This window comes from Delphinus delphis, chromosome 8 (assembly GCF_949987515.2).
Source record: "Delphinus delphis chromosome 8, mDelDel1.2, whole genome shotgun sequence".
NCBI lineage: Eukaryota > Metazoa > Chordata > Mammalia > Artiodactyla > Delphinidae > Delphinus > Delphinus delphis.
Window position 1 is genome coordinate 58,866,996 of NC_082690.1, and position 26,221 is coordinate 58,893,216.

Below are 26,221 nucleotides of genomic sequence, written 5' to 3' on the forward strand. Positions count from 1 at the left end.
ACTTACTAGCCATGTGGTTTTGGGCAAACTACGTAACATCTCAGGATCTGTTTTTTCTTCTGTAAAAATGCAGTTATAATACCTTGCTCAAAGGCATCAAAGCTAATAAGTGTAGATCTTCCTCACAGGGTTGCCGAAAGAATGAGTCAATATTGGTAAAGAGCTTAGAAATAGCATCTGGCACATAGTAAGCATTCACTAAATGTTAGCTGTTATTATTGTTGTGTGCTAGTCACTGTCCTGAGTTACATTATCTCATTTAATCCTCATAACACTACTAACTCTCCTTTACAGAGGAGGAAATAAAGGACAGATTGGGCATCAGACTCCAAGTGTATGTTCTAAAGCCTATGCTATTCTCAGCTCTGTTCTCTCTCACAAGCATCCAGTGCCTAGTACGGTGTTCCCCACAGTGTTCTAGATTAGTATGGTTTTTTAGTCTCTCGGCTCTGTAGCCCACAGCCATGGACCTGGAGTTTAGGGTGGTCCATGCCTATCCCTATACACTCTACATCTACCTCTGCAGAGAGGCCTGGTGCCAGGGATGAGTGGAGAGATCTGTTGGCTGGGTGCCACCGTTGGCTAGGCCTAGGGCAGACTCATGATTTGGCTCTTCCCTGCAAGTTCCTTGGCTGGAGATATGGCCAGTGCTCAGTACAAAGGTGCACTGTAAAGTGTTTTACTAGATGAGTAATGAGATACTCCTCCCACTCTTCCCCCCTCAGGTAAAGTTGCCAGACCAAATCCTGGGCTGCTGACTTTAGAAATCCGAGGAGAACTGGAGGAAGTCCAAGTTGAAACCTTATATACTTTTCCACTGTATGGAATGCTAGGGCTCCGTGCTCTGCTCCAGCAGGGACTTAAAACAGGCAGAGGACGCAGGAGGGATTCTTTCCTTCTCTAGCAGTTATCTTCTGAAGAGTTGTCATTCCTCAGAGCCTGGACATCTTTCAGAGCCTGGCTATTCTGTCTAAACATGGAGCTGATTCTCTAAAACTGAAATGTCTGAGAATAAAAGTTATTCCAGGGGGAGTATAAGAACTAAATGAATCATTTCAGATTCTCCAGGGAGATCAGACATTTGAAGACAAAAATGGCACGAAGATTAAAGTACAGATTAAACAAGCACAAGACACATTGGCTGCTTCTGTCTGTAGTGCCTTGTCAGCAGGTCTAGTTCCAGACATAACCCAATGCATGCTCAGAGAGCTTTTCTTCCCTAAATATACTTTACATCCTAGAACAGTGGGGACTGGGGTCTCTGAGTGTTGCTACATTGTCTGAATGGCCAGAATATCCAGATTCCATCTCTTTCTCTCCAACTAAAAAATAGTCTTTCAGAATCCACAGCTGGCAATTTTTAGGCTCGATGGTGGAGGAACAAGGCATCCCCAGCCAGAAGAAAGGGACTAACAAGCTGAGAAATCCACTGGCCTTCACTAGGAAAACTGCCCATTTAACCTGGACATTTGGTCCTTCTTGAAAGTTACTGACCCACATAAAAATCCATTTCTAAAAATCTCAGTAATGTGTACTCAACCAGGAATCGAGTGACCTGCAGCTATCCCTGTGAGTGACCTTGGACAAGTTTCTTTCCCTCCTGGGCCAGTTAAGTCATCTGTAAAATGAAGATCAAAACAGATTATTTCAAAGGTTATGCATTGATAGAGCCAAAACTAGAACCCAGCTACCCTGATTCCTAATCCATTGACCTTCCTTTTCTTCTCTCTTGCCTAGCTCTCATGTTTTTGCAGCGGTACGAGGCATAATTTAACCCTAACTGGGTTAAAAACTAAAAGTATGCTGAAGGAATGAACTATGGCTACATGCAACAATGTGGGTAAAACATCAGGGTAAGTGAATGAAGTCAGACACAAAAGGTTATAACTCTATGATATTTATACATTGTTCTAGATAGGTGAAACCTATGGCAATAGGAATAAGATTAGTGGTTGTTTCTGGGAAGAATGACTATGAAAGAATGTAGGGGAACTTTCTGGGGAGATAGAAATGTTCTTTAACTTGATATAAGTGTAGGTTTCATAGGTGACTGCATTTTCAAAACTGATCAAATATACACTTAAGATCTGTGTGTTTCACTATAGATAAATTATACCTCAATGAAAAAATAATCTTTTACAAAAGTATAGTGAGGGACTTCGCTGGTGGTCTAGTGATTAAGAATCCACCTTCAAATGCAGGGGACGCGGGTTCTATCCCTGGTTGGGGAACTAAGATCCCACATGCCACAGGGCAACTAAGCCTGCGTGCTCTAAAGTCTGCATGCCCTGGAACCTGTGCACCACAACTAGAGAGAAGCCCACACACCACGACCAAAGATCCCACATGCTGCAAGGAAGATCCCGTGTGCTGCAAGTAAGACCCGACACAGCCTAAATAAATAAACTTTTTTTAAAAAAACTGTATAGTGAAGTTTAGATGGGAAGGCAATCTAACATTTACTGAGCACATGCTTGCCCATTGTGTTCATCATCTCCATCTCAAGCTCCTACAAGGGATTATCCTCACTTTACAGATCAGAAAACTGAGGCTTAATGAGGTTAAAATAACTCACCCGAGGCCTCAAAACTAATAAATGTAGAAATTAGGAATAGCTCAGGTTTGTCTGCCTCTTTTCTTTATAATATTGTAGGTGGTCTCAGGAAGGGAGGGGACGGTATTTTCAACCTAGAGCCCAGAGATTTGCATTCCATTTGATTTCACTGCCATGTGATCCTAGGGAAGTTCATTTCCCTCTGGAAAATCAAATGAAGCTTATAATTGTTTTGTAACTCTGAGGTTCTAGCAATCAGAATATCTGTTCCTCTTACCAGGATAAGGCATTATGAGCAATTTCCATTTGTTTCAGCTCAGACTAATCATGAGCAACAAAAGCCCTTTGGCTCTGGTCAGAGGATAAATCAACTAGGTCAGTGACACAAGAGCTCCAAGGTGACAGAACCCAGCAGCCTCCAGTTTAAGAGATAAGCCTGACTCATCCCTCAGTGATGTAATGGAAAGTGATGCACTGGGAATCAAGAGATCTGAATCCTGCTCCCAGCTCTGCCAACGAGGTGCCCTGTCACCTTGAGTAAAGCACTGCCCTTCCTGGGCCCCTAACCTGCACTTGCTTTAGGCTGGCTGGGTTCCAAGGTCACTTAGCTCTAATATCTTGTCAATTTATGAAACCTTACATCTTGCTTTCACAAATTAATAACAAGGAAATGTGGGCAACTGGAAAATACCACTGTATTCCAGACTCCTAAATGGGGTCCACATGACATTGCCCACATGATATGGAGGCAGCGTGTATCTGTGTGTATACATGCGTTTATTCACCTTTTTATCTTCAAGTCACTACACATCCTCCAACTTTACACTCATCCATTAGCTGCTGCTCTTTCATCTTCCCTAAAGGAGACTCAGCAATGAGCAATTCTGTAACCAAAATATCAGTCCTCACCTGGCAAATTCTGCCCACACTCCCAGTGGGGTTCACTTGTAAGTCCTGGCCTGCTGAGCTTTCAATTTGAATTCAGAAAAGCATTTTAATTGAAGGCACCTGCTATCTTGACAGCCCTCCCTTAGTGTTACACCTTGAGAGGAAATCTGAGTTTCCTCTTGTTGCCTTTGGAAACCAACTCGAAAAAAAACAAAATAACTTCAGGACTGAAACTGATGAGTTTCAGAAAAGTACACACAATGCTAAGAATGCTCTAAGGTCCCACAGACCTCTATGCATGGGTATCCCAGAAAAGTAGGGGGGGACAGGGTCTGCCACTTAATAACTGTGTGACCCTAGGAAGTCGCTTCATCTCTCCAAACCTCAGTTTCTCCACCTGTAAGACTGAGATAATACCATCAATCTCAAGGACAATCTGTATAAAGTACATAGCAAATTAGGGCTCAATAAATTTGAGTGTGATACACTCACACTCAGATACCACACACACTCATATATACACCCTAAAAAACTGGTGTGAGGATTAGAGCTAATGTAGTACTAGCATAGGGTCTAGCTCAATAAATTATAGCTATTCTGTACAAAAGTAGGAATGCACTAATGCTCAGAATAGGAAAAACATTAGAGGTCAACTTAGACTAGTGTTTCTGAAAGAGGTAACTCTGGACCAGCAGCAGCATCACCCTTGCTCAAGATCTCCTAAGTCAGAAAATCTGGGGATGGAGCCTAGTAAGTTGTGTTTTAAAAAGCCGTGCAGGGGCTTCCCTGGTGGCACAGCGGTTAAGAATCCGCCTGGGGTTTCCCTGGTGGCGCAGTGGTTGAGAGTCCGCCTGCCGATGCAAGGGACACGGGTTCGTGCCCCGGTCTGGGAAGATCCCACATGCCACGGAGCGGCTGGGCCCATGCGCCATGGCCGCTGAGCCTGTGCGTCTGGAACCTGTGCTCTGCAACTGGAGAGGCCACAACAGTGAGAGGCCCGCATACCGCAAAAAAAAAAAAAAATCCGCCTGCCAATGCAGGGGACACGGGTTCCAGCCCTGGTCTGGGAAGATCCCACATGCCACGGAGCAACTGAGCCCGTGTGCCACAACTACTGAGCCTGCTCTCTAAAGCCTGCAAGCCGTAACTACTGAAGCCCACATGCCACAGCTAGTGAAACCCGTGCACCTAGAGCCCATGCTCCGCAACAAGAGAAGCCACTGCAATGAGAAGCCTGCACACCACAATGAAGAGTAGTCCCCATTCAGCACAACTAGAGAAAGCCCGCGCAGCAACGAAGACCCAACACAGCCATAAATAAATAAATTTTTAAAAAAGCCTTGCAGGTGATTCTAATGTATGCTTAAGTTTGAGAACCAATGACTTGGATCAGGGTTTGACAAACTATTTTTATAAAGGACCATGTAAAAATGTTTTTGCATAACAGTCTCTGTCACAGCTACTCAACTCTGCCATTGTAGCATAAAAGCAGCCACAGACAGTGTGTAAATGAATAAGCAGGGCTCTATTCCAATAAGCCTTTATTTACAAAAACAGGCAATGGGGTTTTGGAATTGGATAGAGGTTGCACAACACTGCAAATGCATTAAATACCACTGAATTATTCACTTTAAAATGGTTCGTTTTGTGACATGTGAATTTCGCCTCAATAAATTATTTTTAAAAAGCAAATAGGCGGGCTTCCCTGGTGGCGCAGTGGTTGAGAGTCCGCCTGCCGATGCAGGGGACACGGGTTTGTACCCCAGTCTGGGAAGATCCCACATGCCACGGAGCGGCTAGGCCCGTGAGCCATGGCTGCTGAGCCTGCGCATCCGGATCCTGTGCTCCGCAACGGGAGACGCCACAACAGTGAGAGGCCCACGTACCGCAAAAAAAAAAAAAAAAAAAATGCAAATAGGCAGTTGTTGGTATTTGGCTCACAAGTAGTAGTTTTCTGACACATGACCAAGATCAACCTTTAATTCTTTGCTTAAACTCCTTCCAGGCAACCCTAATTTGTAGTTATGTAACATCTACCTGCATACTTATGACAGGTCACTCACTACCCCACAAAGTACTTTTTTTTCACTTATGGACAGACCCTGATCCTATCTGGAGGGTTTTTTCATATACAAAATCTCCCTCCCTATGCCTCCTATCCACAGAGAGTTTACTTATGATTGCGTGCTTCACTAAAGGGACTCCATGCCAGGTTGATTTAAAGGATGAGTTCACTCTAATTGGAGAAATACTGAAGGGGGACATGCTTATGTGCTAAAGCACCAGGCAAAGAGAAATTGAATCCCTTAGTTAAATATACTCGACAGGATGGACTGACTTCTCACATACACACACATCCATCATTAGCAGATTTTTATTAGATGGAAGATACCTAGGGTTGGCTCAAAGGAACGTGGTGACAGTCGGCAAGCACTCCTTCACAGAGGAGAGGAGGCACTCCTGGCTGTGGAGATGTGTACTTATGATATTGAGGGTCAGGGTCTCCTTCTTAACTTTGGCCACCCAGGAAGCTCTTTCCATTGCCACTCAGTGTCACCAGTGCTGGCATGAAAGGGTCTACAGTGAGCTAGTTCAACTTGGCTAGCAGTTCTTCCAGTTCTGGCCGAGCTTTGAACCTTCCTTTGAAGTCTTCTTCAGTGTGCTGAGGAGAAGAAAAAGAAGATAAGAGGGAATTACTACAGAGTTACTCAAATATGCCCAGCATCAGAAAAGGATCCATCAGCCAGCTCTGCAGAAAATGATTTAGATTCAACTAACTTTTACTGAGTAGCTACTATGTACCAGACTTATATTAGGTATCAAGGATTCAAAGTTGAATTGGACTTTCTCCCTGCCTTAAGTATACTTCCCTATTTGTGTTCGGTTTAATTACACTGTATGGGATCGTAAATCATGTTCTTTCTGCTATACAACTGCCTCAAGGGAGGGAATTTGTGGGTGTAATGGGCTCACGCCTAATATCAGGATGCTGTGATGGAGTTCAATTTCCATGGTCTATAGAGCATCATCCCTGATGCACTGGGAAAGCCAGAAAAATGATCACGGTAAAGCAGCCTGCACACCTTTCCTTATTATTTTTATCTGGGCTAAATTATTCATATGTCTTTGTTTCTAAAGCCAGCCAGTTCAGATTTTCTATTCCATATTTTGAGCCCACCAGCAGGCCTCTTCTCATATTAGCACATACCTCCTTCACTGACAGTTTGACTCCTTCAGGAAGATTGCTTTGAATTATTTCCAAGAAAATCTCTGCAAATGTAGCACTCAAACCGCTGATCTGCAAAAGGAAAGAAGATGCTCTAACAGAGGCACTGAAACCTAGGTGATTGGGCAGACATGGCAAGGGCTCAAATGTCAGCTCCAGCAGAGCTAGAGGGCCTTTGGGTGAAGGAGCTGTTTTTGGAGCCCAGACTTTCCAGGATTTCTCTTGCTGATCTGCCAAGTTGTCTGGTTACTAAGATGGTCATGGCCAATATCTGCTCTTGTAGGCAATGAATGTCATAACTGGATCAAGAGGTCAAGTCCAGGATGACTTTCTGAATCAACTCAGGTTTACCCACATAGACTGGGACCTGTTGTTGTCAGACCCTGTGCTGAGAATCCAGAGTTAAATCAGATGTGTGGTAGAAGGGCATGCAGTGGGCTGTGGGAACCCACAAGAGAAACACCTACCTAACAATCAGGAGGGTCAGAAAAAGCTTCCAAAAGAGGTAACATCTGGTTAGAGTCTTGAAATACAGGACTAAATTGGGAGAATTCAGCAGTAGTGTGGAGTTTTTTTTAAGGCAGAGGAAGCAATATTCAGTAAAATGTGGAGGAAAAGTACAGTATTAGGGAATTGAAACTAGTGACATGTGTGGCTGGAATGAAAGGGGGTGTGAAGAAGAAAAGCAGGAGGAGTAACATGAAGGCACTTAGGTGCTAATCAAAGAGTTCAAACTTTATCCTGTGAGCCTCAGTGGCAAGTTAGAGCTGTCATAAAATGTAGCTCAAATAATTTATTCCTGATAATATTTAAAGAACCAAGATTGTAAGTACTTTAATTATTTAAAATTTTAACACAAATTTAGGGTTTTACTACCTTAACATACCTCTGGTTACCTTCCTGATATGTTTCTTGAGTGGATCAAAAAGGGGTGATGTCCATTTGTTGGAATATTACTTGGCAGTAAAAAGGAATGAAATACTGATACATGCTACAACATGGATGAACCTTGAAAACATTATGCTAAGTGAAAGAAGCTAGATATAAAAGGCCATATTTTATATAATTCCATTTGAAGAAATGCCTAGAAGAGATAAAACCATAGAAGTGGAAAGCAGATTAGTGGTTGCCAGGACCTGGGGGGATGGGGAAAGAGGAGTGACTGCTAATGGGTATAGAGCGCGAAAGGGAAGCCACTGAGGAATTCTAGGCAAGACAATGACACGATCACATTGATATGATCGTACAGCAAAGTGGATGGATCTGAAAGATTTTTAGGGGTAGAGGCCACTGAATTTGGAGAATGAATGGATACCCAAGGGCAAAGAAGGGTCAAGCATTAAGCTCAAAGGTGAGGAGGATTACAGGAAAAAAACATCAGTCCCTCTACAATTAGTTTTGTATACACTGAGTGAGGGCACCTGTGGACCATTTTAACGGAGAAACCCAGTAGACAACTGGATAGCAGGTTTGAAGCTCAACCAAGAGATCAGGATAGAGAAAAGAACCAGGAGAGGCAAATACATTTCAAATTTCTCCCAGAGTACCTACCTGAACCACTCGCTCATGGGTGGTAAGAACTGAGTCCAGGAGCATTTTCCTGCCTTGGTCCTGCAACTGCAACACCTCCACGGTTTTGGTGGGCATCGCATAACTGTGGGAAGGAAGAGTCAGCTATTGGGAGGGTTCTCTTAAGCCAGCAGCACCACTTCAGTCAGGGTAGTCCCTGAGTACAGCCACTACTGCATGCAGTACCTCCTGCAATCTAATCTAGGGCTGTTTATCTTCATCCAGGAGCAAAGTAACCAGATCCTCTTATGCCTCCTCCAGAAATCTCTAAACTCCGTGAGGGGACAGACCATGTCTAATACTTTTCTGCATCCCCAGTCATGCCTAATAAAACACTCTGAATAAAACCTGGTGATTATTAAGTATTTACTGCTACTAAAGAATAGCCACTTCTAAAAGAATCAAGCTCATCACTAGGTACACTTTGGAGGTTAACCTTGGGTATTTCACCTCTTCTGAAGAAATGAAGCACGAAACCCAATCCTGCACGAAATGAAGCACGAAACCCAAACCGAATCCCAATCCTTTTATTTTATTTATTTAATTTTATTTTTAAATTTTTTGGCCATGTCGTGCGGCATGTGGGATCTTAGTTCCCAACCAGGCATCAAACCCCTGCCGCCTGCGATGGAAGTGTGGAGTCTTAACCACTGGACCGCCAGGGAAGTCCCCTGCTCCAGTTCTAGAGCAGGATTTCTCAACATCAGCACTACTGACGCTTTAGAACAGATAATTCTTGTTGTCGGGGCTGGAGTATGCATCCCTAATCTCTATACCCAGAGAGTGCCAGTAGTACCCCCGAAGTGATAACAATCAAAATTATCACCATTGTTAAACGTCCCCAGGTTGAGAACCATTGTTGTAGAGTCTCTGCTCACTACAATCGGCTTCAGCACATCTACATGCCACAATAAAGAGTGCTGGACTTGGGGTCAAGTCTTGGCTCTGTCACTTATTAGCAATATTTACTTAGGCAAGTCCCTTCCCACTCTGGGCCTCAGTTTCTCCATGTATAAAGGGGATTACAATCTAGGCTTATATCAATAGATTATTGTGAGAATCAGATATGGTGATGAATAGGACTGATGGCTACACAGAAATATGGTATTAGTGTTGTGTTCATCTTATCAAAAATTCCTCAAACTGAAGATAAATGGAATAATAATAACAACAGTAGGATTGCTGAATTTTCATGCCACACAAGGCTTCATTAATTAAGAGTAAGGAGTATGGCCCTCTACAGATGGACTGCTACGAAAAGAAGTTTGGCGTGTAACGGAAAATGGATTAGAAACATGAGAGTCAGTACTGGATTTAAATGTTGGCTTCGCCACTTACTACCTATTTGACCTTGGACAAACTAATTCAGTTCTCTGAGTCTTAGTTTCTTCAGCTATTAAATGAAGATAATACTACCTAGTTCATAGGGTTGTAGCAATAATTAAATAAGATTACATAGGGGGCTTCCCTGGTGGCGCAGTGGTTGGGAGTCCGCCTGACGATGCAGGGGACACGGGTTCGTGCCCCGGTCCGGGAAGATCCCACATGCCGCGGAGCGGCTGGGCCCGTGAGCCATGGCCACTGAGCCTGTGCGTCCGGAGCCTGTGCTCCGCAACGGGAGAGGCCCGCGTACCGCAAAAAAAAAAAAAAAAAAAAAAAAAAAAAAAAAAAAATAAGATTACATAAGTAATTTGCCAGGTATACTGTGCCTACAAATGCCAATTCCCTTGCCCTTATAAACAGTGAGTAAATGCTAGGTATTGCAAACTTCCAGATAGCCTCCCTAAATAACATCCCCTTCCATTTTATAGCACAATCTCTGATCTCTTCAAATTTACCTTTGGTAATAACTTCCTTATATAAAAAAATCGGCAGGCTTCCCTCGTGGCGCAGTGGTTGAGAGTCCGCCTGCCGATGCAGGGGACACGGGTTCGTGCCCCGGTCCGGGAAGATCCCACATGCCGTGGAGCGGCTGGGCCCGTGAGCCATGGCCGCTGAGCCTGCACGTCCGGAGCCTGTGCTCCGCAATGGGAGAGGCCACAACAGTGAGAGGCCCGTGTACAGTAAAAAACAAACAAACAACAACAAAAAAAATTGGGGACTTCCCTGGCGGTCCGGTGGTTAAAACTCCACGCTTCCACTGCAGGGAGCATGGGTTCGATCCCTGGTCAGGGAACTAAGATCCCGAATGCTACGTGGTGCAGCCAAAACAAAAAAAAATTGGGATGCATTCATAGACTGGTTATGGAAAATCAAATAAAGTAATTATGTAAAAGCTTTCAGAAAAGTAAACAGCACTCTAAAATGCTCTTTTTCCTTTTTGACATTCCACAGATAAGACTGAATAAAGTGAGAATTGTTCATTCTTGCCACTAAACATGCATTTTATTCCTCAACACTTACAAGATTCCATTGATTTGTTTATTCATTCATTTACTCTTTCAACAAACATTTACTGAGATCCTGTCTGTCCTAGGCAGTCTGGTGGGCACTATGCAGTCTATGCTTTCAAGGAGCTTGCTAAGAGCGTTTTGGAGAGACAGGTATGTACACAAACATCCGCACTACAGGAAGACAAAGGCAATATAGGTATGTACCAAACGTTACAGGGACAAGAGGGAGAGAAGGGGCAGAGCTTGGGGAAGGCTTCATAGGTGAGGCAGGGCTTCATCAAGATGTAAGGAATGAACATAGATGTTTGCCATTCCAAAAAACGGCATTCTACAAAAGTAAGGAGGCATGAGACCCTCGAAGAGAACCAACAGAAAAACCAGACATAGTTCGATAAAAAAAAATACTGAGAACTCTAGTCATTTCAAAGTATAATAGGCCTTTGAGTAGTAAGAGTATAGGTATCTTTTTCTTTAGTATCTACTCTTTTCTGTATGTCCCAAATTTTCTGCAATAAACATTACTTGGATGATCAGATAGTAAAAACAGAAGGGAAGGGACTTCCCTGGTGGTCCAACGGGTAAGACTCCACGCTCCCAATGCAGGGGACCCGGGTTTGATCCCTGGTCAGGGAACTAGATCCCGCAAATGTACTGCAACTAAGAGTTCGCATGCCGCAACTAAGAAGTCCGCACGCTGCAACTAAAAAAAGATCCCACATGCCGCAACTAAGACCCAGCACAGCCAAAATAAATAAATAAATATTAAAAAAAAAAAAAACAGAAGGGAAGAAATGAAGTAGTTGAATTTCAAAAGTCAACCTAACATGACAAAATAGTGCTAGCTTTTGAGTAGTGCTGGGATAGGACCCAAGGGACCCTGCTGGGATGCTAGGGAACTTAGAATCTGTGGACTCTACTATATATAAGTTATGCCTCCATTTTAAAAAATGTAAGTGGACTAAAAAATAAAAAAAAAAGGAAAGAGCAGCCTTACAGAGAATGATGATGAATGATGCTTTACTCTCCACAGAGAACAGGAGCTGGGTCAGCTTCAGGCTTGGAAACTGCTCCCAGATGAGTAAGATTTCCATCTCTCCAGACACCTGCTCAGCAAGGGATGCAGGCAAATTAAAGGACCCACAGGAGAGGCCCCTTCCTCTCATCTTCTGGGTGAGCTGCAGCTGCAGCAAGGCAGACCATTTATAGAACAAAAGCTAGCGCACAGTTCCCCTGCTCAATTCCATCTCAAGGTCAGAGCCCTACCCCCAACTACTAAAGGAAAAATGGATCAAGATAAAATGAAAATCAGAAAAAAAGAAAATCATTTTATCTCTGAAAAGCTGGGCAGTAAGAATGCCTGATATGATGGTCTGAAAACCTCAATCAGTGCAGAGAAGTGAATTGCTAAAAATGAACATCTCTTTATGCTCTACTATTTGGAGCAAAGAACCAGGAAAGAGGCAAAAAGCAGCATATCATTCATTTTGTTATCCTAGAATTCATGTTCATGCCTACTGGAACTCAATCCAAGTCAACAAATATTCATTCAGTGCCTACTATGTGTCAGGTACTGGGCAAGGTTTTAGCGTGACTGCTGATGCAGACAGAAACAATCCCTGCCTTACATATCTTAGAGTCTAATAATAATCAAGTAATTATGAGAGTAAGGAATGAGCATTTTGAAAGGGAAGTTATATACCCTTTTTTTAAAAAAATAAATTTATTTATTTTCCTTATTTATTTTTGGCTGTGTTGGGTCTTCATTGCTGCGCGCGGGCTTTCTCTAGTTGCAGCGAGCAGGGGCTAGTCTTCGTTGTGGTGCACGGGCTTCTCATTGCGGTGGCTTCTCTTGTTGCAGAGCACAGGCTCTAGGTACACGGGCTTGAGTAGCTGTGGCACACAGGCTAAGTAGTTGTGGCTCAAGGGCTCTAGAGAGCAGGCTCAGTAGTTGTGGCGCATGGGCTCAGTTGCTCTGCGGCATGTGGGATCTTCCCGGATCAGGGCTTGAACCCATGTCGCCTGCACTGGCAGGCGGATTCTTAACCACTGCACCACCAGGGAAGAAGATACCCTTTACTTCTCCTAAATATATAACATAAAGACCTAACTTAATGAGGTTCTCTGAAGAAGTGACATTTAAAATAAAGCCTAAGAAAAAAATAGGGGCTGATTAGCTGAAGGGGAAAGAGTATTCTAGGCTTTAGAGAGCATATGCAAAGGTCCTGAGGTGGGAAAGGACAAAAAACAAAGTCAGTGTAACTGGAGATAGAAGGAGAGGGAGAGAGAAGTGTGAGTTAAGGTGAGAGAGGCAAGCCCAGGCCATGGAGCACCTAGCAAGGTATGTGAGAAACTTTTATTTTGATCCTAAAGGAATGGGAGGCCATGGAAGGAATTTAAGCATGAGAGTGACATGATCATATTTCCATTCTAGAAAGATTACACTAAAAGCAGTGTGGAGAACCAGTTAGAGGGAATTACAAATTTGGAGGAAAAGAAGTGGGTTCAAATCCAGACCTTGCCATTTACGACTATAGGCAAGCTTTTATTATATTATTAATAACAACAATAATAATAGCAGCCAAAGTTTCTGGACTTAGTTGTAAGCATTTTAAATATATTAACTCCCTTTATTTTCACAATAGCTTTATTAGATAGGTACTTTTATTAACCTCATTTTACAAATGAGGAAACCAAGACACAAAGAGGTTAAGGAAACTGCCCAATGTCACACAGGAAGAATGTAGCAGAACAAGAGCAAAACCTAAGCAGTCTGGCTGCAGAATCAATGCTTTGATACACTATGGCAAGGTGCTTGTCTGAATTAAGTAAAGTAATATACAAAAAAATATTTAGCAGAGTGGCTGGCTGTTATGATAGTAGGTGCTCAACAAATGTTACTGCCTGCCTGCCTTTACTCAAATGCAGCCAGAGCTTTTCACAGTAGGGTATTAAAAACAAAATACTTTAAAAAGTCCTTCTGAAAATTTAAAACACTATTCCAAGGAGCTGATCCACTGTAGGTATGATAACATTCTGTAAATGGCATTTAATGCCTCTTTGCCACCACCTTGTCTGAGATGCTGCCCCTAATCCCTGCCAGCTGAAAAACACCTCGTTAATTACTAATAACAATAATATTATTTACAGAATGTTCACAACGTTCTGTTAAGTGCCATTATATATTTTCTTATTTAATTTTCAGAACTCAAAGAAATAGGAAAATTACCATCCCCATTATGAAGACAAAGAAACTGAGGTTCAGAATTTCTCAAGGTCATATTGCTAATAACTGGTAGAACTAGGATTTAAATGCAGACAGTTTGATTCCAGAGCTTTTACTCTTAACCACTTGTTACTCAAAGTGTGATCCAAAGACAAGCTGCTGGTAAGCAAACTGCTTGTTATCAGTTCAAGACAAGATAAGAAGCATGACACAGTCAGTAAACACACTTTAATTCAATCAACATTTTGTTTTCAATAGCAAGAGTTTCTTGATGAAGGAAGCAAAGCATTAATGTACATTTTGGCATAAGCTCCTAATATCTTCGCAGAGTGGTACTTTGAGAAGCATTGCTCTAAATTATTATGCTACTCTGCCTTCTTGAACTGATATTAAACTTTATCTTTCACTTATCACTTCCACATTATGTTATAATTATTTTTTGAATAATTATAACTCTCCTTGAAATCGCGCATTTACCTTTGTATCCTCCAGTCAGAATGTCTAGTCCAATGCCTACCACAGAGCAAGAAGAGGCTCAACCAGCAGTTCTTTAATTAAGTACTTAAAAGCACTTTCATTAAACTTTAGGAAATGTATACTACACAACTGGATTGTGTAGTCATATTCAAGAACCTGTCATTCTTTCAAGAATGGCTTAATGTTCCCCATGTGGCAGGCTTTATGCTAGGTACTGAAGAAATGAAGAAGAACACAAGTCAGGGGGGAAGGGAGCTGGCAAATGAATAGATGATTACAGCCCAGAGCACTAAGTGACATGACAGAGGTATGTGTCAAGTGCTGAAAGAGCAACCAACTCTCTGGGGTATCAGAAAAAGATAAAGTACATCTTTAGGCCTAAAACAATTGAAGTACTATCAGCTGTGAGAGCTAAAGTCACAGCTGATTATCCAATCTTCTCAGAAGCACATTTAGCACAGTTATACTCTAAGTAATAAAGGTTTAAAAGTTCAAATTTGGCTTAAGGACTTAAAATACTATATAATTAAAAATACTGGAGTCAGGGAGAACTGGGTTAAATCCAGGCAACTTACTGGTTCTGTGAATTTTGGCCTTTCAGAGCCTTGGTTTACTCATCTATAAAATGGGAATATACTAATATCTAGTGAGTAAGAAAGTATAATTTTTGCCATATCCACCTATGATGCCACGTATTACCTTGCTACAATGGCAAACCAACCACCCAAACTATTATTTATTAAATATTTTTCTTTAAATCAACTCACTTAAAAATTAATTTTAAAAAGAAACTTGAGATGTGGAACAACTGGAACTCATGTTGCTGGTTAGAGTGAAAAGTGGTATGGCCACTGTGGAAAGCAGCTTGGCAGTTTCTTACAAATTTAAAAGTACAGGACTTCCCTGGTGGTGCAGTGGTTAAGAATCTGACTGTCAATGCAGGGGACACGGGTTCGAGCCCTGGTTCGGGAAGATCCCAAATGCTGCAGAGCAACTGAGCCTGCGCACCACAACTACTGAACCTGCACACCACAACTACTGAAGCCCGCACACCTACAGCCCATGCTCCGCAGCAAGAGAAGCCACCACAAGGAGAAGCCCACTAACCACAACAAAGAGTAGTCCCCGCTCGCCGCAACTAGAGAAAGCCCGCATGCAGCGACAAAGACCCAACGTGGCCAATAAATAAATAAATATATATATATTTTAAAACTAAATAAAAATACACCACTCTTACCATTTAACCCAGCAATCACACTCCTAGAGAAATGAAAACTTCTGTTCTCACAAACACCTGTACATGTTTATAGTAGCTCTATTTGTAACTGCCCGAAACTGGAAACAACACAAATGTCCTTCAAATGAATAAACAAACTGTGGTACATCCACTCAATGAAATGCTACTCAGCAACAAAAAGGAACAAACTACTTGACACAGGCAACAACATGGATGAATCTCAAATACATTATCCTAAGTGAAAGAAGCCAGACTCAAATGGAAAAATACTGTATGATTCCATTTATATGACATTTTGGAAAAGGCAAAACTACAAGGCCATAAAATAAATCAATAGTTGCAGGGACTGGGGGTGGGACAAGGGATTGACTACAAAGGGAGGAGGGGACTTCTTGGGATGATGAAGATGTTCTATATCCTGATTATGATGGTATTTATTCTACTGCATGCATTTGTCAAAACTCACAGAAACTGTTCACTAAAAGGGTGAATTTTACTAACGTAAATTATACCTCAATAAGCCTGACTTTATATCACTATAGTAAATAGAAAAAAGAGTATCAGTTGACATATAAAGAAGTTAAGGGCTTCCCTGGTGGCACAGTGGTTGAGAGTCCGCCTGCCGATGCAGGGGACACGGGTTCGTGCCCCGGTCCGGGAAGATCCCACATGTCGCGGAGCAGCTGGGCCCGTGAGCCATGGCCGCTGAGCCTGCGCGTCCGGAGCCTGTGCTCCGCAACGGGAGAGGCCACAACAGTGAGAGGCCCGAATACCGCAAAAAAAAAAAAAAAAAAAAAAAAAAAGAAGTTAAGCTAAAAATAAATACAGTGAAAACAAAACAATGTTATAAAATTCTAGCTAGATGGTGGTGTTTGCCAAAGACTCTGAGCCTGAGGTCCCCTCTTTCTTATAAAGATTAGGAAGTACTTCAGCGGTGTTAAGGACATATCAGCACAACACTAAGAATTTCTCCTTCACATAATTAGGTTTAAAAAGAATTAAAAAGGGAAGAAATTTCTCACCATGTGATTTAATGTTATTTAAGGCATCCCACACTTTCTCAAACATTGAGATAAGATATGTAAAGTGCCTGGCCTGGCATGGATAGTCAGTAAATGTTAGTTCTCCTCCCCTACAGTTTTCCAGCAAACCCAAAGAGTATGTAAAAAGCAGAGGAGGCGAAGAATATCTATATAAATGGGGAGATATACCATGTTAATGGAGCAGAGAACTCAAAATAGATGTCAATTCTCCTCAAATTGATCCTCAGATTCAACACACCCCACCAAAATTCCATCAGGCTCTTTTCTGTAGAAATCAACAAGCTAATTCTAAAATTTTAATGAAAAACCCAGGGACCTAAAATAGCCAAAATAATTTTGAATAAAGAACAAAGTTGCTTTTTCAGTAATCAAGCTACTGTAATCAAGATAGTGTGGTACGGGGAATTCCCTGGCGGTCCAGTGGTTAGGACTCGGCGCTTTCACTGCCGTGGCAGTGGTTCGATCCCTGGTCAGGTAACTAAGATCCCACAATCCGCGCAGTGCAGCCAAAAAAAAAAAAAAAAGAAGAAGAAGAAGAAAATAAAGCCACTATGAAATACCACCATATATCTCCTAGAATAACTTTAAAAAAATGTGACAAACCAAGTGCTGACCAGGGTAAGGAGTTATTGAAACTCTCATATACTGATGGTGGGAATACAAAATAGGACAGCCGCTCTGGAAAAAGTTTGACAGTTTCTTATAAGGTGAAACACACATTCACCATAAAACCCAACAATCCCAGGCTTAGGTAGTTGTTGAAGAGGAAGGAAGACACATGCCCCTACAAAACTGGTATGAGAAAGCTTATGGCAGCTTTATTCATAATTACCAATAAACTAGAAACAATCCAAATGTATATCAACTGGTGAATGCCTAAACCAACTAAGGTTCACCATTTAATGCAATACTATTCAGCAACAGAATACTTGCAAAACCCCAGATGAATCTTAAACCCATTATGCTAAGTGAAAGAGGCCAGAAACAAACAGCTACATACTGTATGATTCCATTTATATGATATTCTGGAGAACTTAAAACAATAGGGACAGAAAATCAATCAGTGGTTGCCAGGGACTTGAGAGGAAAGAGAGAGGAAATTGACTACACCTTGGGCACCCAGGAACTTTTTGTTTTAAGAACTTAATAGACTTGTTCTATATTTTGATGGTGGCAAACTATATACGTAAAAAGAGTGAATTTTACTACATGTAAGTTATATCTCAAAACTTCATTTAACAATAACAAAGCAGAGCATACTACCCACACCAAGAACATCCCATGCAAAGGCATCTTTCATACCTTTCCTCGACTTTAATGGAGAGATGGTTGCAGAGGTTGTGAACATACTGGGCATAACTCTCTGCCAGGGCCATATCATATGCAATCAGGTGAATGTTTAAAACCCCGTATTCATAATCTGTCCCCAAATTAATGGGTCTCACTTCCACTTTTCCCCTCTTCTTCTTGGGCTAAACAGGAAACAAAAGAGAAAGAAACTAAATCAAAGTATTGTACAAGAAATTCTAACCATACCATCTTGATATATATATATATACATTAAAAAAATCAATCTTTCAGTTAAACTTGTTTACCATTTTTCTCTCAGGTTACCCTACCTATAAATTGAACTTTTCCTGGGAAGGAATGGGCAGCCTCCCTTGACACTGGGCTGTAGCATCAGTCAATGAAAGGAGAGGGAATATTGCTGGCATTATTTAACATAAATACATGTGACTGTCTTCTGCCATTAACTAGTTTTGAGATTCACCTTCCAAATCTGGCCCTCAGTTTCCCAATTTTTATATTAATGGGGTTATGCTAGATAACAGATTCTTGAGGATTTTTTTGGGGGGGGCCATGCTGCGCAGCTTGTGGAATCTTTTTTTTTTTTTTTTACAGGAAATAAAGAATCCTTTTTTATTTTTTTTGTGTGTGTTAGTTTCTGCTTTATAACAAAGTGAATCAGTTATACATATACATATGTTCCCATATCTCTTCCCTCTTGCGTCTCTCTCCCACCCACCCTCCCTATCCCACCCCTCTAGGTGGTCATAAAGCACTGAGCTGATCTCCCTGTGCTACGCGGCTGCTTCAGCTTGTGGGATCTTAGTTCCCTGACCAGGGATTGAACCTGGGCCCTTGGCAGTGAGAGCACACAGTCCTAACCACTGGACCACCAGGGAATTCCCAACAGATTCTTTTTTTTTTTAAATAAATTTATTTATTTACTCATTTATTTTTGGCTGCGTTGGGTCTTCGTTGCTGCGCACGGGCTTTCTCTAGCTCCGGTGAGCGGGGGCTACTCTTTGTTGCGGTGCCTGGGCTCCTTCTCATTGCGGTGGCTTCTCATGTTGCCGAGCACCGGCTCTATGCGCGCAAGCGGGCTCAGTAGTTGCCGCTCACGGGCTCTAGAGTGCAGGCTCAGTAGATATGGCGCTTGGGCTTAGTTGCTCCGTGGTATGTGGGATCTTCCCGGACCAGGGCTTGAACCCGTGTCCCCTGCATTAGCAGGCGGATTCTTAACCTCTGTGCCACTAGGGAAGCCCTCCCAACAGATTCTTAATCTAGAATCCATAAAGGAATTTCAAGGGGTGTATCAACCCCAAAACTTACATGCAAAATTTTACATGTGTGCACATTTTTTCTAAGGAGAGAATCTTAACTTTCATCGGAATCTTAAAGAAATTAATCACAAGAAAGTGCAGAATTACTTCTCTTCCAGCCCTCCTAGCTTTGAAATTCTGCAGTCCAATTATTTAGACAGCCTTCCTTTTAAAAACTTAGAGGCAGACAAATTATTTTATTTCTACCCTTCTCTTTCATATAAAGTATTGCTTCACTACATAACAACCTGTGCAAACTGCTGTAAAAAGTATGAGCCCTGGGAAAACAGATATGTAACACGACATAGATCAGGATCAAGAAAGCTTCTCAACCAGAAATAATTTAACCTAAATGCCCATCAGGAGGGGAACTTGTTAAATAAAACATGGCACATCCATTCAATAGTACATTATGCATCTGTAAGAAGACATAAGGAACTTCCTTATGTACTGATACAGAAAGGTTTTTAAGATAAATTAAATGCTAAAAGCAGACTGTAGAATAATGTTTTCAGAATATTGCCATACATATACAAAGGGTGGGTGGGGGAGAATAGATGTGTGTGTTTAATTACTTACATATTTATTTGTTTGCATATCAAAAACTAACTCTGGAAGGATACACAAAAATACTAATACCATTGGCTGCCTATGAGGGAGGGAACTGTATGGCTGGGGCACAGGGATGGGAAGGAGACTTTTTAACTACTTCCCTTCTATATTTTTTGAATTTTTAATAATATGAATCTTTTATCAATTCAAAGTTAGAATCTTAAAATCTACCTTGCTTTTTAAATTTTTTTAGTAAAAATGTTTTTACAATGTTCATACTAAAAATGCATAAATAAGGACACAGCTTAATGAATTTTCAAAGTGAAATTACCTGTTTAAACAGTATCTTGAAAAAGAAACAGACCACTACCAGTACCCGCAAAAGTCTCCTGCCTCCCAAATTGGTGACCACTAGTCTGACTTCTAGAACCATATGCTCATTTTGCCTTTTTTCTAAATTCATGAAAATGGAATAATATACTATGTTCTCTTTTGTGTCCAGCTTCTTTAACTCATTATGTTTGTAAGATTCATCATGTTTTAGGTGAAACAGGAATTCTTTCCTTCTCATTGCCCTAGTAAGTCTATTATATGAATATGTTATAGTTTATTTATCCTTTTTACTGTAGGTGGAAATTAGAGTTGTTTCCGGTGTGGAGCCATTATGAATAGTATTGCTACCAATGTTTTTGCATGTATCTTTCAGTGAACATATGTATGTATTTCTGTTGGGGATATACCCAGAACTTGAACTACTGATTTACAGACAATGTAGAGTTTCATCTTTAATAAGTTCTCTGTTTTTCAAAGTGGTTTCTAATTTAGACTCCTACCAGCAGTACACGAACGTTCTAGTTGCTCTACATTCTTGCCAATACTTACAAAACTTAGTATAGTCAGGTTTTCTGGTTGGTTTCTTTTAGCCATTCTGGTTGGTATGAGGTGGTAATGCATTGAGACTTTAACTTGCATTTTCTTTAAGTTTACTGAACCTGAGCATGTTCCCATATGTCCACTGGCCATTTAGATATTCTCTTTTATAACCTGCCTATTCAAGTATTTTGCCCATTTTTTAGATTGGGTTGCCTTCCTTTCCCTTACTGATTTGCAGAGGTTCCTTCTATATTCTAGACATGATCCTTTGTTAAACGTACATGTTGCAAATATCTTCTTCCTCCCTGTGTCTTCCTTTTTCACTTTTTAATGGTGCATTTTGATGAGCAAAAATTCTTATTTTTAATGTAGTCCAATTTACTCATTTTTTTCTTTTATATTTATAGTGACTTTTGTGTCCTGTTTAAGAAATCTTTGCTTACCTTAAGATCATGAGGATATTCTTGTATGTTATCTTCTAAAGTTTGATTATTTTAATATTTACATTTAGATCTACAATCATTTTAAGGGCTTTTTGTGTACAGTGTGAAATACGAGTCAAGTCAGTTTTTTTCACATGACTATTCAATCCAATTGACCCAAGTACCCCAGCACCATTGTAGTGCAGTGTCACTTATGTCATATAATAAATGTTCAGAGATACTTGGATCTGTTTCTATATTCTTTATCCTGCTCCATTGGGCTATTTGTCTATTCTTGAGCTAATACCACACTGTCCTAATTACTGGAGATTTAGAATAAATCTTGCTATTTGGTAGAAATTTTTTTTAAAGAAAAAAATGAGGTGGGGATCTATTTACATGTCTTAAGTCACCCCTATCTAACAGCCAACAGCCTAGTTACTGCCATAGCAGAGGTGTTCCTGGCAGAGCACCTAGAGTGGTTCTCTCACATCAATGCTCTCCAGGTCAGTCTAAGAGAGCAGGGGCCCAATCTGGGGAAACAGGGGGAGGACCAAGAAATGGTCCTTTCACAAGGCCGGTAAAACTGATACAAACCTGATCTCACAGGGATATTCTGAGAACTGAACAAAACACTGTATATAGTTAATTCAATCTGTGGCACATAGTTAAACACTCAATAAACATTAACTTTTATTATTATTTTTTCATTTTCATATTCCTCACATCTAGCACAGGGCCCAGCAGAGAGACGACATGCAGTGAATCACTATTTTAGAATTTTAGAATAGGATGGCATTTAGAGATAACTTTTTCCCAGTTCTTCATCCTTGCAGGGGAAGAATATGAAGCCCAGAGAGATTAAATATGTCCCCCAGAGTCACACAGCCACACCGGACAGATCCTAGGAACTAACCCAGACCTCCTGGCTCCCAATGCAGAAATTTTTCCACTGAACCCTCTGCATTATTAAAGTTCTTAACAGTGGTAGTCACCCCAGGGTCCTAGACTTTGCTATGAGTGAGAAGCCAACTTCTATAACCAACCATCAAGGTGCAGGGGTTTGGGTCTCCTGCAGAGGGTCTCCTGCATACCCGAGGCCAAATGCAGCGATCCAGACTTCTCATCATGACAGCACTGCAGTCAGAGCTGTGAAGAATGCTAGTCAGAATGCAAAGGGGAGTGGCTGAAATTTTCCAGCAGGGAAGGGAGGAGCTTCTTTGAAGCCTGCAGGAGGCTTTTCTTAACCAGGGAAAATGCCAGGGCTCTTCAAAAGTGTCGCCTTAGGAGAACAAAAAGAAGAAAGCTGATTCTAGTATCCCTCTTGGCATCTCACTTGCTTTTCCATGTTGGCCTAGATCTGTCTAGACCAATCCACACCATCAGGAGTCCACTGTGATATTATATTTCAGTTCTGAGCCAGGGCACAGCATAGCTAACAAGAGCTTGAGTGCATGAGATTTCAGACACCAGTTCCTATAATTTTACCTGCTCAGTCTTTCTCATCCCCTCCTTTTTATTCCTACTGCCTAAGTTTAGACCTTCATGACTGCCATGGGGAGCTACTAAAGATATCTGTGCAAGAGATGTACATGACTAGGGCTGTGTTTCGGGAAGGCCACCCTGACTGCCCATGAAGGAGAGCTAGGCAGGAAAGGAATGGAGGCTACGAGAAAGATGGCAGGGAAGATGGACTACTGCCCACCATCAAACTTTGGTACTCCTGTGACTGACCTGGATTCACCGTGAGTTGGCCCAGGGCGGCCATCCTTGGATCCCTGTAGAAGTACAATATGATGCCCAAAATGGGCCATGGGATAAATCACTAAACCATTTTTGTACAGAAATATCCATATTACTCTTATTTTACAGACAGAAAACTGAGGTCCTCTGAAGGATGTTATTTGGCCAAGGCTACTGGGGAACTTTGCTGGCAAAGAACAGATAGATAAAGGACTCAGATTAGAATCACAGACTGTTATAGCTGGAAGGTAACTTAGAGATAACTTAGTTTCTCCTTCCTTCCTCCCCTAATTTTATATAAGGGGGAAGTCGAGGTCCAGAAAGGTTAAAATAAAGGTTACAATAGTAAGGAAATGGAAAAGGCAACCACTTTGGGTCTAGCCATGGCTAGAAGCTGAGTCTGTGGCCCCAAACCCAGGCTCTCTCCTCTAGATTCTGCAAAAGTAATGATAGTAGCTGCCTATCACTATAGGTGGCATTCTCTAGGGTGGGAAAGTTGGGAAGAAATTGTATCATCTGAATCCTCAAATGAAAAGCTGACAGACCTGCAGCATATACAGCTTCCAGAAATTCTGCTGATGGAAATTTTAAAAGCTACACCTGGGGACTTAAATGATTTGGTGATGGTACTCTGAACAGTCCATAATGAGCCGTAGGGTACACAGAAATCAAGTGGTTATGTTTATAACTCAGTGTAGCACACTCAAGAAATGTACACCAGACAGAAGGCCTGACCCTGACTGGGATGGCAGAGAGACTCAGCCTGGTGCTGCATAAAGAGCCCTAGACTAAGATGGAAGCCAAAGAATATCTGGGGGACTTCCCTGGCAGTCCAGTGGTTAAGACTCCGCGGTTCCACTGCAGGGAGCACGGGTTTGATCCCTGGTTGGGGAACTAAGATCCTGCATGCTGTACAGCATGGCTGAAAAAAAAAGAAAATCTGGGCTCAAGTACTGTCTTAGTCACTGCATGACATTGAGTGACCTCTCTAGGTGTCAGTGTCTTCATCTGTAATACCTAAGGTTCTTGTGAAGCTCAAAATAGTGAATTTCTGTGAAATGGAAATAGTATGGACATTAGATTGATTCTGACCACTGTCAGTTCAAATAATGGCTCTGGAAATTACTAGCCACTTGGGAAAGTCATTTAATGAGTCTTAGATTCCTTAAACAGCGTCCTTAATAACCATAGCATATCTGAGGATTAAATAAAATATACCATTTATAATACTGTAAAATGAAATAATGCTTTTAAAGCCTGGCACACAGTGGTTACACGTCTGGTATATAGTAGTTGCTCAATAAGTGGTATCTTTAAAGAAAGACTGAGTAATGTACACAGATAGGACATTATTTTTACTACAAATTGGAGGTAAGCATGCTCCTAGTATCCTATTGGTGTGCTTTACAGAATGAGACATCTATTAAGCACCTGCTGTGTGCAAAGTGCTGATTCAACCACTCTAAAGAAAGAGTCCAAAGAAAGAGAAAACACAGTCCCAGTTCTAAAGAGGCTTACAGTTCAGAGAAAGAGAGAGAGAGAAGACACACATGAAAGAACCAGTCCTCTCAGGACCTCCCTGGTGGCACAGTGGTGAAGAATCCACCTGCCCATGCCGGGGACACGGGTTCGAGCCCTGGTCCGGGAAGATCCCACATACCGCGGAACAACTAAGCCTGTGCGCCACAACTACTGAGCCCACGCTCCGCAACTACTGAAGACCGCCTGCCTAGAGCCTGTGCTCCGCAACAAGAGAAGCCACTGCAATGAGAAGCCCACGCACCACAACGAATAGTAGACCCCGCTCGCCACAACCAGAGAAAGATCATGCACAGTAACAAAGACCCAATGCAGCCAAAAATAAATTAATTAATTAATTTAAAAAAAAAAGAAGAAAAAGAACCAATCCTCTCAATTTAATCATAACAAGCAGCCCACCTCCCATGGCAAGTTCAACACAAGCTACCTTGCTGCACCATGTCAATTAAAACCCAAGAGCAATGACCTCAGGTGGTCGCAGCTGAAAGTGCAACGAGCAGGTCAGTACTCCTAGGTTTTTTGCATGACATATAAGGGTATATAGTAGTTCCTCAATAAATGGCAACTTTAAAAAAAGTTAATCTAGACCTGTCTACCTCTCAAGTCTCATGTACCATCATCCTCTAGTGCCCACTTGAGATTCCAGGATTAACAAACTGCTAAAAGTTTCCCAACTGCATCTCCAGGATCAATGACTTTCCACCTTTGCCCAGAATGTTTCCCCTCCCTGCAGAGTCTGACTCTTCACTCAACATCCTCAATGTAACTCCTAGTAATTTTTTGTTGCTGTTGTTGTTGCTTTTTGCGGCACCCACGCGGCGTGCGGGATCTTAGTTCCCCGATCAGGGGTGGAACCCGTGCCCCCTGCAGTGGAAGCGCGGCATTTTACCACTGGACCGCAAGGGAAGTCCCTCCTAGTCATTTTTTTTTTTCTTTTGCGTACACGGGCCTCTCACTGCTGCGGCCTCTCCCGTTGCAGAGCACAGGCTCCGGACGCGCAGGTTCAGCGGCCATGGCTCACGGGCCCAGCCGCTCCGCGGCATGTGGGATCTTCCCGGACCGGGGCACGAACCCGCGTCCCCCGCATCGGCAGGCGGACCCCCAACCACTGCACCACCAGGGAAGCTCCCCTCCTAGTCATTTTTTAAGGCTCTGTTCATGCTCTTCCAGGAAGACTTCCTTCATTCCTCATGCTGAGTTAGGTACTACGCCTATGTGTTCCCATAGCAACCCCCTCCCCATTATACATCACTATCACTTATCACATGTATCCATTTATTCAACAAATATTTTCTGACCAATAGTGATAAGCCAGACCAGGGTTAGCAATGGGGATATGATAGTAAATAAGACAGCCATAGTCTCTGCTTGCTGAAACTTGCAATCTATTGGGAAAGGCATACAGAGAACGATTATAAGAAGATGCATGTTTTGAGGGAGGGAAATAGAGTGCTATGGGATTGTAAAAAAGAGGGACTAATGCCATCATCAGCATCATCATTATCACCACCAGTAACTACTTATGGGCTCCATGCTTCAGACATTGTGCTAAGTACTTAAAACTTTCTTTTTTAACTTACTTCTCACAAACCATTTAAATAACATGGTTACTTAAAGGCAACAAAATTGTGGCTTGTAAAAGTTAAGTAACTTACCCAAGGACATACACTAGTAAGCATAAGAACTGAATCTTTAACTTGGGTCTGCCTAATTCTAAAACATTTCTCTTAATCTCCATCTTTCTCTTTAAGGAAGGTATGCAGAGCCTGTCAGTTTCCTCAATATCTATTCTCTCTTTTCTCTTTAATCACGGACCTGCTGTATTTTACCTGGGCACATGACCATTTATAATAAAAATTACATTTCCCAACCAATC

General features: G+C 41.8%; 1 protein-coding gene across 1 annotated transcript in view; it reads right to left on the reverse strand.

Moving 5' to 3' along the window:
• Positions 1–4,991: 4,991 nt before the first annotated feature.
• MRPL48 (mitochondrial ribosomal protein L48) overlaps positions 4,992–26,221 on the reverse strand; it is a 63,208-nt gene continuing 41,978 nt past the window's right edge. The window contains exons 6-9 of the mRNA XM_060019660.1: positions 17,913–18,082; positions 8,220–8,322; positions 6,651–6,740; positions 4,992–6,104 (exon numbers count right to left, since the gene is read on the reverse strand). Of these exons, the coding sequence (XP_059875643.1) occupies positions 6,030–6,104; positions 6,651–6,740; positions 8,220–8,322; positions 17,913–18,082 (438 nt within the window). The 3' untranslated portion in view covers positions 4,992–6,029. The remainder of the gene's footprint in view (positions 6,105–6,650; positions 6,741–8,219; positions 8,323–17,912; positions 18,083–26,221) is intronic.